This window comes from Solenopsis invicta, chromosome 3 (assembly GCF_016802725.1).
Source record: "Solenopsis invicta isolate M01_SB chromosome 3, UNIL_Sinv_3.0, whole genome shotgun sequence".
In the NCBI taxonomy this organism is placed as follows: Eukaryota; Metazoa; Arthropoda; class Insecta; order Hymenoptera; family Formicidae; genus Solenopsis; species Solenopsis invicta.
The window spans coordinates 14,359,469-14,374,311 of record NC_052666.1 but is presented as its reverse complement, the minus strand read 5'-3'; the positions used below and the strand labels follow the sequence as shown (position 1 = coordinate 14,374,311).

Genomic DNA, 14,843 nt, shown 5'->3' with positions numbered 1-14,843 from the left:
TTTGGGTCTCATTTATTGTGTTTATCAAAATCCGAGGTATTAATTTTATATATTATGAGCTAAAAATATGGTTTTTTTCAGCGATATAGATGTCAAAATTATAAGGTTTCACAAATCTATAATTTGGAAAGAAGGTAACTAAAAATATGTTTGAAAAGTTTGAGTTAAGATTTACATATAGAATTATATTAAGCGCTAAGACCAGCTTCGACTGTAATTGACATTTCTTTACTTATTTATTAGTGTGATTACACTTAAACAATTTAGTTAAAATTATTATTGTAATATTAATATCATTAAACTTACTCTTCAACATCATCCAAAATTGAATCTGGTGGAACAGATAACAATAAATTCTCTACTTGTGAGAATGAATAAGTGCATCCCTCTGTGGTAACGGGTTTCATATCGAACCTACAATATGAAAACGTAAATATCAGGAAACGTTATTAATTGTAGGAAAATAATAAGAAAACAATTCAACATTGATTGTATCATATATACATATATTAATAATTATATCACAAACTTGATTTTTCCACTGGTAATAGCTGCTTCGGCGGAAAGACCAAGCCAACCCATGAAACCCAAACCTACTATTCCTCCGATTAAAGCACCCTGTTGAATTTAAATAAATATATATATTTATTCTTATTGACTTTGAATATAATTTCCATAAAAACAAATTAAATTTATTTCTACGTACTTTGCCATTAATCCATGGTAATAATATTCCCATATTGAAAATACCAAAGGATGGTCCATTTGTAATGGAGCCAAGAGTTATGGACAACTACAAAATTTATTGAAATATGAAAAAATTTACTTGCGTCTGTGCCGAACGTCTCTACCTAATTAAGCAATTACAAACAACTTAATATTAGCCCAATGTACTGAAATTTCGGTTAGGTAACCTAATAGACCAATATTGATTCAAATGCATGATACTTGAATGATAAGTCTGACGTAATATCATCAACATTATGTCCATATTAGAATTTAGTTTTAATATTGTGTACTATCTGGTGCGAAATTTCTCATATAAATATAATTACATATAGTTATACAGGATGATCTATTTAATCTATCACTCCAAATATTTCCGTTCCCTTACATTTTGCAAAAAAATATTTTAGACGAAAGTTGTTTCAAGGGGGACAGAAGGTGTCATTCATTTAACCTTGAATAGTTGCTTAAAGGTCACATAAAGGTCACCTTTAATTTTTTAAATAAAACTGTCTACTTTTCAATGCATATTCTTGTAGCTTATTTTGAGGCCTTTCTAAAACGCTATAGTTAAATGCTGTTTTGTTAAGTATTTTTGAAGTTACAAGACTTGAAAGTTATAGTACCGCCGGCATTAGTATCACTCAAGATGTACCAGGTGGAGGTTGCCCTGTAACATTTATACCTTTTTTGTGTTTGAAGAAAGTTCGGAGGATGATCTAACCAGTCAAGGTAAGATTGGTCGGTAATTCACTCAGTCAAAACAAAATTGATCGGTGATTCAGTCAGTCAAAGCAAGATCGGAAAAAATCCGGCCAGTTAAGGCAAGATTTTGAGAATCTTCTATTATGTATTCAATTATGTATGCAGAATGAAGAAGGAATTTTCGAACACTTATTGTGATAGAAAATTCTCAAAATCTTGTCTTAACTGGCCGGATCTTTTTCGATCTTGCCTTGACTGGCTGAATCACTGATCAATTTTGTTTTAACTGATTGGATTATCGACCGATCTTACCAGGACCGGTTGGATCATTCTCCAATCTTTCTTCGAACACAAAAGAAGTGTAAATCCGACCGAGCAACGTGGTGTACCTTGAATAATTCTAATGCCGACAGTACTGTAACTTTCAAGTCTTGCAACTAAAAAAATATTTCACAAAAAAGCATTTAATTATAGTGTTTTTAAAAAGTCTCGAGATAAGTTACAAGAATATGCAATAAAAAGTAAGCAGTTCAATTTAAAAAATTGAAAAAGTTGACTTTTACGTGACCTTCAAGCAACTATTCAAAGTCAAATTAATGACACCATCTTATGTGCCCTTCGAAACCATACAACTTTTGTCTGAAACAATTTTGCTGAAAATGTTTCATTAAAGAATTATCGAGGTCAGCTTTTTAAAATGAGACACCTTGTATATGACTTATAATATTTTTTTTATATTGTTTTGTATTTTGTAATAATTAATGTATTTGCAACATACCGAGTGAGAAATTGTATATCGAATTGATGTCAACTTAATGTCGATTTGATATCAAAATTTGATATCGATCCTCACATCTATTTCGGTATTCAGGTCGTTAGTTTCGATCATCGAATCGATTATCGATGTCAAATTCGACAAAATATCCCTGCCGAAAATGTACGATTAAAACTGATTAAGAAAAAAATAATCCAAATTGATCAGAATTTCTGCATCAAAAATACGGTACTAAGACCGATTGAAATTAAGATCAGAACCCAGACAGATTTATTAAAACAGAATACATTAATGTAAACGTAATAAATGTTTAATTAAAAAAAAAAACATTTCTTGTATCCTTAAAAAGGATTAAAAAATTGAATTTGAATTAAATTTTTAATTTATGTACAAGATTGAATAACAATACAAATTTTTATTTACATGTAAAAATATAAAATTTTATTTGGAACAGCGTTCAACACATACGTCATGTTTGAAAAAAATGAGAGCAAATATTCGTCTCAAAGTTACAAGTAGCTCCTAAAGATCTCACTGAAGTATGAGCTGGGAAATCATTTGCGATAGCGCTTAGGTATAACGCCTGTAACCGCACTCGACTTAAAAAAATTCTCCGCGGCGTGGCTGCCTAGCAATGGCACACACTTGTTCGCGTGCAGGGGCCTGACACCATAGAGATATTACAAATAGAGTAGAGGAACCATAGACAGATCTGTAAGTGGAAATGTCCCTCCGTTAGAAAGAGAGAGAAGATAGGACCTATATTCTTGTCTTTGTCGTACTAGCGCCATTAAGATAGAGATAAACTAAAGTTTGCGTTTTTTGTCTCTTTCTAACAATGGGATTTGTCTCTTTCTACCAATGGATCACTTTTGAGGCTAGCTTCTCTACTCTATCTGTAATATCTCTATGTCTGACACACACGTCTAGCGGCGGTGCGCGCGCTTGTTTATTTCGCTATAGTATGTTGTGACGGTGCCTGAGTTGCTATATTTATATATATTATACATACATATAATTAATGAACATTGTAGAATGTCTAATTAATGATGAAATCATATTTTTTCACAGAATTAAAAAAAAGTGAGTTCTAAAAAAAAATTTGTTGAAAATTTAATATTTTAATTAACTTGAATAACCTTTTACTGTGGTGTATAATAATCTAATCAATATTGATAAATGAACTATTTTACAAAATAATGTAACCGAGTAGTAAATATTAAACGGCGCAAAAATATATTTTTGTTTCAAAAATTTCTAAATATACTTTAAAATATTTATTGCTAAGTGAACAATAAATGTGTATTGACAAAACTTTTTGTAAACATTTTCTTTAAAAAGTTCCTCATGATAGACACTTAAAAATTGATTTTTGTGCTTCTATAAAAATTTTAAATGGCAATAAGATGAATACAAAGGTTTTTCTGTAATTTTTTAATAAGATTATTATTGATCGAGTTATAAAGCATTAAATTGATAAATTGCATAGATGAGTGTACATTAGTTTATATTAATTATTTATGAAGAATATCTCTTCGTATATCTCGGTTTGAAGCTACTTTTACAATTACAATTCGTATAGAAATAAAACCAATTTTTAATTCACTCGTGGATTGAAACGATTAAAACAGCTTAAAATCGATTAAAAAGGATTCCGTTTTAATCGGTTTTAATCGTACATTTTTGGCAGGGATTTTTTATTGTACCCGCCAGGAAAAAGTACATATCGTGGTGCCACGCGTTAGTGCATTTTAGTGCACCGCGAATATTGAATTGATGTCAAATCGACAATGAATATTCAACAAAAACAAAGAAAAACATTAAAAATCTTGAAAAATACATTATATTGTATTACTTTTGTTACTAACAAATACAAATATGAGGACAAAATCATCATGAAGTATTTGAGATTTCGATGTTCAACAATCCGGAAAAATGCATCGATGAAATTTAATCAAATCGACATCAATTCGATATTGATTTGATGTATCATTTCTCACTGGGTAATTCAAAAAGAGCTTCTGAAAAATTAAATTTTAAAATTGATGCAATAAACAATAAAATTTAGATATTTATTTTATAGCTTCTATTATACCTTCTTTCATACAAAAAGGAATTAACTGTAAAATAAATTAATAAACTAAATAATAATAACTAATAAATAATATTTTTATATATTAAACAGCAAAGTTTATAAAATTAAAATGTTAGAATTGGACACTTCCACTTAATATGTTTTTATGGAACCTTATTAGTGCATATATGAATCTGTGGCGTTCAAAGCTATTTTTTTATACTGTAAGAAATTAAAAAATATGTAAAAAAATTCAATAAATATGTATCAACATTGCAGTTGAAAAATTCGTTATTATTGTCTACTCTCACGGAAAGAAATCGCTGTATGTTGAATAGCGATTTTAGGTTCTAAGATGCACTACAAAAAAAAATACGAAATAGAAAAATATAAACAAAAACAGTTTAGGAAGTTATAAACATGTAAAATGATCTAATAAATATTATTAATATATTTACTATTATTTAAATTGTGCAGTTTGTAAGATAAAATCGTGCAAATATTTTCGCTTTTCAAGAATTTCTTTTTAGTCAATTTTATATTTAAAAAAATCTATCAATGTATGTATACAATATATATATCCAGAGAGAAATGATAAATTGAATCGACGTCAATGTGACGTCGATGGCGTCTATAACGTTTCCAAGTCGAGACATTGACATCAATTTGACGTCGAGGTTTTCCAAGTTGAATCATAGCAATCAGATCGACATCAATTTGACGTCGATCAGCGACGTCAATCAGATATCAACAGTGTAACGATGCACCCCCCCCCTCGACAAAATAATATGCATCGTCCCCGATCATCAACATCCGGAAAAGAGCCACCGGGCTATAACTGGAGGGTGCCTCGGGCACCCAATTATAAGAACATCACAGGCTACAGGCGGCAAAAACCGTGTCGAGCTATCGCACGCGCACACGAGGGAACGCACGATCGTCCCACTCCGGCGACTCCGCTGTCAAGCGCCAAAAATGACGGAGGCAGACGGAGTCGCCGGGTATAAATAGGGCCGCGTGTTCCGATAAAGTCGCCTTTTCCCGTCAGCCAGCATCACCGTCTGATCCGCTGCGCTTGACATTACGGAAAATCAAGTAGTCGAAGGTTCTTGGCAAAGCTACATCGCGTTTCCGCCTAGCTTCTTCTTCTCCCGCATCCTCGCGAGCAAGAGCGTCCTACTCTCGTCAAGGTTCCTGGCGAGAGGAAAACTCCCGACCCGCTCCCGAGCAGCGGACATCTCCGCTCCGCCGCGGAACGCTAACCAACGGAATTGCCGTTACGGGGTTTTGGTCAAGGTACTTGACGCGTTCCGCGGCTTCCAGACCGCCATCGCTCCCGGCACGTACGTGGCCGCTCGGCTGTCCTGCCAATTCGCGTACCGCAACGTCGCGCCGTGAAGCTCCGCCCACCGCGCTATAATATCCGCGGAAGACCGCGCCCGCGTCAAGACGTCATCCGCATCCCATCGCCTGGCGATGCCTCGATTTTAACGACCGTACTTCGCGCACGGACGGTTGGCGGTGCGGAAACGGGCGCGAAAGGTCGCCTGGAGGAACTAGACGTTGTTTTCGGTTGATATGTAACAAAGAACGTTTATTCAACACTTAAGACGCGGTGAGACTTACATAAGTCCGGTACATTTATTGACGGTAGTACGCAGTACTTTCGGCGGTGAAACAATCCGGAAATCCGGAAACGCGATCGGGCGGAAATCAAGACGCGGAGCTTAACTAGTAATAAAGACGCGCGGACGGATGTGACAAAAAACTTCAGAAATCTATTTACAGGCTATTCATTTAGCGCACCTGCCGCGCGAGACGCGGTTCGCGGAACTGCGTTGGGTTCTTTTCTCGGAACCCCAGCGGCCTTGTTGTTGTGGCCGTGACACTCGTGTGAGACGCGGTGCGCGGTGCGGTAAACGGGGCACGGCGCGTACACTGATCCGTGCGTTGACTTCGGCTTTTCGCGCGGCCCGTCGTGAGGCGGTTAATACCGCGAATGATCGCCGGAAGACACTCCCTCACGCCAAGTGCGCTTGGTGGAAGCACGGAGCACCGTACCCCCGTACGTGAGGTGGCGTCGGACTTGGGAGGCTTAGAGGATGGAAGTCGCCTTTTCGTCAAGTGCCTTGACAGGGCCCAAGTTCTTCTTGAGCTCAGTTCGGCGAGTCGGGAAGCGGAGTCAGGATCGGAGGCGGAAGCGGTTGCGAGCTAAGTGACTTAGCGGAGACCGAGGCGCTCGATCTCAGTGGCAACCTAGGGCTTCTAGTCGGCGGAACGATCAGAAACAGATAAGGTCCCGGCCTCCGACTAACGTCGCCTTATATACCCGAGAATCGAGGCGAGAGAATGTGCGGCGTGTTACGGCGGAGCGGTCCGGCGGCAGCATCCCCGCCACTCGATCTCGGGTCTATCGCTTCGGGCCACGCGCGTAGAGCGTGGCTGCGGACGGCGCGGGAACGAAAGCGCATGCGCGCGAGAGCGATCGCTCGTTCGCTCCGATATCGAGTAATGTTATTAGGCGCCGTGCATCGTTAATTGCCATCCGGCGGGTGTTTGGCCGGACGGCTCGGACGGTTAGGTGGTCCAGGGGGGGGGTTCGGAAGGCGGTTCGTTACATACTTTCATGAAGTGTTTACTATAAAATTTTGAATGCATTTGATACACTTCAATAAAAGTTATGCTCCAAAAATCGAAAGGTAATATAATTTTGGCCGGTACTGTATATAAAATTGTCCCCATGTGTCGCATACCGTCTCTCTCTTTCACTCTCAAGAGCAGAACCTAAGGCTACAGAGGGCCTTGAATGCCTGTGTTAGGTTCATCTACCAAGCAAGGAGGGACGAACATATCACCCCTTATTTCGATAAACTAGGGTGGTTAAAGACTCATTCCAGGCGAAGTTACCTAATAGGGATCCTTACTTTTCGTATAATACGTACAAAAAACCTTCCGCAATCTACAAGGGTTATACTCACAAAAGCGACGTGATAGTCCGCAACACAAGGGCCGCGAGTGACATGTTGACCGTGCCGTACTGTAGAACCGAGTTATATAGGAAGTCTTTTAGGTGCGCTTCCATCGAGTTATGGAACAGCCTCTCATCTGACATTAGATGTGCCAAATCGCTAGACATCTTTAAATCTGGACTTTACAGTTTCCTGTTAGGAACAAACCGTTGATAGGCCGAAGTCCGCTTCGACCCAATCAATCGAAACATCGGTCTCGACACAGCGACTGACTAATTTTCTAGTCCCTATTTATATTTATATTAATTTCTACTTACATTAATTACTAATTTCTAATATTTTTTATTGTATTTTATGTTAATTTCAGATTATATTATAATTGTATATTAGTATTTATATTTCTGCAATTTTTGATCTCTCATGTCAAACTTAAAGATGTAGTTGATCATGCGCTTGAGGGGATTTAATCCCAGAGCGCGTAATAAATGATGATTTTCTCTCTCTCTCTCTCTCTCTCTCTCTCTCTCTCTCTCTCTCTCTCTTTCTCTCTCTCTCTCTCTCTCTCTGCGATGTGAAAAGACGTGTTCATTTCTGCTCCGCCTTTTTTTTAACGTTTTGTTGCTGTTCTTTGCCCCGCGAGGCCGTTTGTCGTGGACTGTCTAATCGTGGACTTCTCGGTTTGTCATCTGCATTCTGGAGCACATCTGGACCATCTTTGCATTATTTTCCTTGGTTTTCTGAAGTGTTATCTCTGTGGCCTAACCTATTTCTGTTGCTGCTGGCTGTTCGGCATCGCTTTGTGCACGTGCTATCCGCCTAACGGGTCCGTTCGTTTGCTGCTCTCGCCTGTGCGCGCCGTCGTCTACTGTCCGTTCGTGTGTCGCTTGCCAATCGGCTTTAAACAATGACTCTTGCCTGTAAACGTTTCATCGCTGTGGCCGATGCGCTGTGCTGTGACCGCAATCCCAAACATATTTTCCATGGGGCCTGCGCTTGCAACCGGCAGGCCTCTTCTCCGGGCTCTCTTAATGCTTCGGGTTCCACTGTGCTATCCTGTCCTACCTGTCGGAAGCAGGGTGTCCACGGAAATCTTTCCGATTCTTGCGGCCTCGCGATCGTTGATGGTAAATCGATTTCAGACGTTTCCTCTCTCGAGCTTGATTCTATCAGGAATCTCTTTGCTGTAGTACTAGTCAAGATTAAAGGCGTCGAGCGCATTTTACAGGATTTTCCCGTGCTGAGGAAACAGCTTCAGGATCTTCCTGCAATCAAAGCGCAGCTGACTTTGTTGGAGCGTAGCATTCATCAATCATTGGGTGTCATTGAGGCCAAAACTGAGGAGCTTGCGGGTGCTGTGCGCCGAGTTAATGCGGGGCAAGCCAGTTTGGATGCTCGCGTCCGCGCTTTGGAGGCACGACCATCCGGCGGATCAGTTGCGTCCACTTCCGCTCTCAAGGAGCGCATCGAGGCGCTTGAGCGCGCCAAGCTTAGCAGCGAGCTCATCATATTCGGCGCAAAGGAGCTCCCTTCTGAGAATACTCGCGCCGTCGTTGCCGACATCGCCTCTGCATTGGGAGTTGCCGCCCCTCTCGACGAGATTTCTACCTGCGTGCGTATTCCTACCAAGGGAAATCGCCCAAGACCGATTATCGTGAAGCTGTCTTCTAGCGAGGCTCGCGACCGATGGATCGACGGGAAGTTTTTGAGGGTGCGGAGGTGTCTGAGGTGTTCTCCGGATCTAGGATTAATCTCAACGAGAGGTTGACATCGTCCTCTAGGATCTTTAATGAGGCGAGGTCTGCGGTTCGCGCGGGCAAACTGCACCGCGTATGGGTTCGCGGCGGCCTCATCTACATCAAACAACACTCGGATACTTCTCCCATTCGAGTCCGTCATCAAGAACATCTGAACTGCCTCACGGCCGCCCCCCGTCGCTGCATCGGGCGTTGTAGCTTCGGCTGCCACCTCTGCAGCATCATTGTCCGCGCGCGAAGGCGTCGCGGTTTCTGCGTTTGACTGAACCGGAGCACCGACAATTTCTCCTCGGCCTTCCACCTTCAACGGGGTCCTGCTGTTAAGCCACGCGCGCTTTTGGCGGCCTCGGGGAATGCGTCTGGGGCTGAGTGCATGGCTGTCGCCGGGCCTTCATTTTCCTCTGCGCTCAATGCCTGATCGGTTGACTGTTCGACAACGTGGCCTTCTTACATCTTCTACTGCAACGGATACACTCAGCCCCAGGACTAGCTCTGCAATTCCTTTTTTCAGTCGCGCTTATACTCGTCAGCCTGTATGCTTACTTTTATACTACTATACTACTCTTATCTTATTTTATCTTCTTTTCTCTGCGCTTATATAGCTTTCTCTGTTTAGTTGAGCGGTCAGTAAAAGTGTAATGCTATTTCGCTTTAGTTGCCATTACCTTTAAGTTTTGCTGTGTATATTTTACTTTTATTTTGCTTACATACCATAATATTATTTATGCTTTTGCTGTCTATCTCTATCTCTCCTCCGTAGGCCTGTCTCAGTTTTATTTTTTATTTTTTTTTTACCTGTACCTCTACTGCGTTATTAGTTTGTAAGACTCCAATTTTCTTTGCTGTTGTCGTATTTTGTTACCTTATTCAGTAATTAGTTATTATGTGAACATTTGTACTTTTTCTTGTTCTGCTTATCTGTTTGTCCTTAGAGGGCTTACCCTAAGACAGAAATAAACGCTCAATCAATCAATCAATTTTTCTCTCTCTCTCTCTCTCTTGACTAACGAGCAACCTAGTGCATTAGATATAAATTTGCGCGTGTACGTGTATGTGCAAGTGTTGTTAATCCGTCCCTCCTTTTGGTGGAATGAAGAGAGTCACAATCCAAGCAGCACGATTTTTCTTACATAATAATGAACTTCATCACTCGCAAATTCATATGTAAGTTTATTTGATAAGCGTAGTATTAACCACGTTTGTTATTTGTATATTGACGATAGACTTATTGTTTTACATGAAATACACAAATTTTTTACCGTAGATAAATTAAAAAGCTTACTTGAAAAGGTATTTGAACAACAATTATGTGAACATTTGCTATCGTCGACGATCTTATTGCCGAGAAAGACAGAGCACAAGCGAGGCAAAATCGTTGAGCAAAAGTCAGTAACGTATACCTGTGTTGTCTTTGAACGAGTCAAGTAAACAAAAATAAGAATCATGAAGAATTTCTGTATTATTCTGTGAGTTTAGTCCGTTTGTTTATTGTTTTATATGTACGAGGGCGGTCCGATAAGTACTTAGCCTCACCGCCCGATGGTGCCAGTATCGCAAGAGAGATTTACTATCGTGTAGTACATTCTCGTAGACAGCTACTGTCAAAATGTTAGCCGAATCGGACTTGTAGTTTTGTTTTGACCGCGTGTGGAAGCGGGCGTGTTCGCGGATTTTAGAAAAACGGAAAAAGAGCAATATCGATCGGTGATTCGATTCTTGTTTTTGAAAGGGAAATCGCGCAGCAAAATCAAAGAACGCTTGGATGCTATGTACGGTGACTCTTCTCCTTTGATGACGACCGTCAAAAATTGGTTTAACGAGTTTCAACGTGGTCGCACGTCGGTTTTTGATGAGCCACGCCCAGGTGCCCCGAAAATGGCTACCATGGAGGATAACGTGACAAAAATCCACGATCTCGTATTGGCAGATCGCCGATTGAAGGTGCGCGAGATAGCTGAAACAGTAGGCATTTCAAAAGACCGCGTGGGTCATATCCTGCATAAAATTTTGGGCATGAGAAAGCTGTCGGCGCGATAAGTGCCGCGTTTGCTCACTCCGGACAACAAGCGCAACCGTGAGACCACTTCAGAGCAGTATTTGACGCTGTTTAAGCGCAGTCCGAAGGAATTTCTGCGTCGTTTCGTGACCATCGACAAAACATGGATTTACTGGTACACACCAGAGACCAAGGAACAGTCAAAACAGTGGACTTCACCCGGCGAACGTGCTCCGAAGAAGGCGAAGACTGTCCTATCGACTGGAAAGGTGATGGCCACCGTTTTCTGGAATTCACAAGGTGTAATCTACATTGACTACCTGGAGAAGGGCAAAACGGTCACAGGGCTCTACTGTGCCGAATTATTGGGCCGATTCGACGCCGAATTGCAAAAAAAACGGCCCCATTTGGCGAAGAAAAAAGTGCTCTTCCACCATTACAACGCACCGGCTCACACCTCCGCCGTCGCCACGGCCAAATTGTTCGAATTACACTGCGAACTGCTGCCCCATCAACCGTATTCTCCAGATTTGGCCCCGTGCGACTTTTTTGTTTCCAAACTTGAAAAAGTCACTCGCCGGGCAGAAATTTGAGTCGAATGAGGAGGTCATCGCCGCCACGGAGGCCTACTTTGCAGACCTCGAGAAAACGTATTTTTCAGATGAGTTAAAGAAGTTGGAGCATTGCTGGGTCAAGTGTATTGAGTTAAAAGGAGATGTAAAAACTATGTTGAGAAATAAATCGCCACTTTTCCCAAATTTTCGTTTTCTTTTTGTAGGCTAAGTACTTATCGGACTGCCCTCGTATCATTTTCGAAATTAATCTTTTATGGTAATTTTCTTCGGTGTCAAGAATTTTTATTTCCATCCAATTAAAGAGTGGTCAAAAAATATTCTATGGTTTGTTATAACTGAGTGTTTTGAAGGGTTGAGTTTAATATTATTAATATGCTCTTTTTTTCTAGTCCTCAACTGTCTCTTCGTTTGCCCTACATATGTAGCATTGCAATTATTGCAAAAAATCTTGTAAACAACATTGTTACTGCAGACACTCTCCGTTTTGTCTTTATGCACTTCGATGAAATTGTTAATTTTGTTTATGCATCTATAGCCAATTATAAATGTGTTTTTATCTACAAAGATGCTGTTCTTTCAGAAATATTTTAAATGTAAGGGACGACAAGAAATTTTTTTGTTCTCATCTTTTTTTGTCTGGTTAGGTCTTGATCATTTTTGTCTTTGATAGCGGTGCAAGTTTTGTATTTAATAGATTTTTTATTCTTATTTTAATATATTTGAAAATAAATTCCAGAGAATATCCATTTGTTTAAAATAGTCCGATAATTAATTCCAAACTTTTTTGTTAGAAAGTAGGGTGAGATAACATTAGCGCTCTATCCATCAAACTATAAACTGTTCCAATTTTGTGGCATATTGGGTGGTGCGAAAAAAATGATAAGTAATGACCAGAAAAAGTTCTACTTTTTTAATGGGATTATTTTTGACTACCAAATGTGTTTCTTTTTCATGGAAGAGTTGTTTCATATTGTTGATATAATCTAATCTGTCCATTGCTACAATGATGTTACCTTTATCTGCACGTGTAAATATAATATTCGGATTTAATTTACAAAATTCTGATGTGGCTGTCTTCATAATAGTTCCTTTTCTACTTCATCTAAACTTGAGTTGTTGTGTAAAAAATTATGTAGCAACGGAATGACTGAATTTCGGATTTCTCCTCTTTCCGTCTGAATATATCGATTGTTCTCAATGCTTTTTATGAACTCAATGTTTGTTTTTTTGTTGGGAGGAAGGCAAAAATTGCCGCCAAGTTGTAACAAATTCAAAACATTAGAGAGAATTTATGTTCAAAATATTGACGAACCATTTATTGTTAGTGGAGATCAATGGATAGTTTCCAAGTCGATAAACTTGGAAAGTAACAATGTTGTTTATAAGATTTTTTGCAATAATTGCGATGCTACGTATGTAGGGCAGACGAAGAGACAGTTGAGGACTAGAACAAAAGAGCATATTAATAATATTAAACTCGACCCTTCAAAACACTAGGTTGACAAACTGTTGATTTGCGAATTCCTCCTTTTTTTTTGTCAATTCGCGCTGTCGGCTAGTACAGCCTTAGTAAAGGCTCGCTTCGAGAGGAATGGAAATAAGTAAAGCACTTCTGATCTTCTTGGACGTATATTATAATAACACGTATATTATAATAACACGTATATTATAATAACATAATGGAATCGCCTCTCTGTCAAAAACGAATCTGAGCCTGTCGCGAAGGGACGCGGCAGCTAGCAGGGAATCCGAGTCCCTCCTTTTCGTAGAATTCGCAGGTGAACGATTGGAATTGGTGGAGAAAGAAAAGCATGATCAAAGACGTTTATATCATGGTCCTTGATGTCGACAGGTAAGAAACAGATTTTTGTTATCGGTCGCTTATATTCAGCAGTCGCCGTCTTTATTGTAACAACGCGGACGAGATGATCAGGGCCCAGATGACACTGTGTAATGCGACCAAGTTTCCATTTGCTCGGAGGCGCGAGAGGATCACGTAACAGTACTAATCGTCTTCGTTTTGCTAGCTGCTGTACGCTACGCCATTTTGGCCGTTGTTGTAGAGTATGAAGATAATTATTTTTCCATGCTCGCCAGATTTCTTCGTTTAATTTCTGTATTAGTTGCCAGCGAGACAAACGTTGCTCTGAGAGATCAAGTACGCTTGCCTCAGGACTCACGGTCAGGCTCGTGCCGATCAAGAAATGTCCGGGGGTGATAGGAGCATAATTATCGATGGAATCGGATGCAGCGGTAATCGGTCGTGAATTTAGAAATAGTTCGATGCGGCATAACAATGTTGTAAGTTCTTTGAACGTCAATGTATGCGATTCGATTGAACACTTAATATGATATTTAATGCTTCTAACCGCCGCTTTCCAAAGACCACCAAAATGTGGTGCGGACGGTGGAAGAAAGTGCCACTTCGCACCTTCACAAACTATATAATTTTGAAAATTTGGATCCCGTGTGGTGGTTTGGAAGGAGGCGGTTAGTTCCCAATCGGCTCCGTGGAACGTCGTGCCGTTGTCTGAATAGAGGGAGTTTGGAGCTCCTCGGCGCGCGATAAAACGTTGATACGCTGCTAAAAAGGTAGCCGCAAAGTAATTGGACACAAGTTCAATATGCAGGGCTTTAGTGGCCATTCAAATAAATACTGCAATATAAGATTTATGAGATTTGTAACCACGACCCCTGGAAGTTCGAACAAGCAACGGCCCCGCGTAGTCGATGCCCGTGTGTATAAAGGGGCGCAATGTTTTATTAACGCGAAAATCCGGTAACTCGCCCATTAGTTGCTTTGAGACACGCGCATTCTGGCGTGTACAAGAAACACATCGGTAGAGCACAGAACGAACAGTGGATCGCGCGCGAAGCAGCCAATACTGTTGTCGTAAAGTCGCAAGAGTTAATTGCGGACCCGAATGGAATGCCTTCGTATGTATATCGTTAATGATTAAGTTTACGAGCAGTGGGCTTTCAAAATAATAGGATGTTTGGCGTCACCGAAAAAATTTGAATTTTCTAGACGTCCTCAAACTCGCAAGAGACCGTTGGAAACAAAATATGGTACAAGCGGCGCTAATGGGTTAAATTTTGACACATATTCATTTCTTCGAAGCCTCGATAATTCGTCAGGAAAAGAATTTGATTGAATGTACTTGAGCCAGAACATTCTCGCGGCGTAAATCTTGTTGGAGCGCAGCGCAATCGAGTCGTGTGATGGTGCGGCGTCGGGGAGAGCACCGCGCGCGGGTTTCGAATTCTGG

General features: G+C 40.3%; 1 protein-coding gene across 4 annotated transcripts in view; it reads right to left on the bottom strand.

Annotated features, from left to right (window-relative positions):
• LOC105196485 (sodium-coupled monocarboxylate transporter 1) overlaps positions 1–14,843 on the bottom strand; it is a 459,320-nt gene that overhangs the window by 30,619 nt on the left and 413,858 nt on the right. For all 4 annotated transcript variants that reach the window (XM_039447232.1, XM_039447235.1, XM_039447233.1 and 1 more), the window contains 3 exons: positions 707–793; positions 530–618; positions 307–414 (listed from right to left, as the gene is read on the bottom strand). In XM_039447232.1, the coding sequence (XP_039303166.1) occupies positions 307–414; positions 530–618; positions 707–793 (284 nt within the window). The remainder of the gene's footprint in view (positions 1–306; positions 415–529; positions 619–706; positions 794–14,843) is intronic.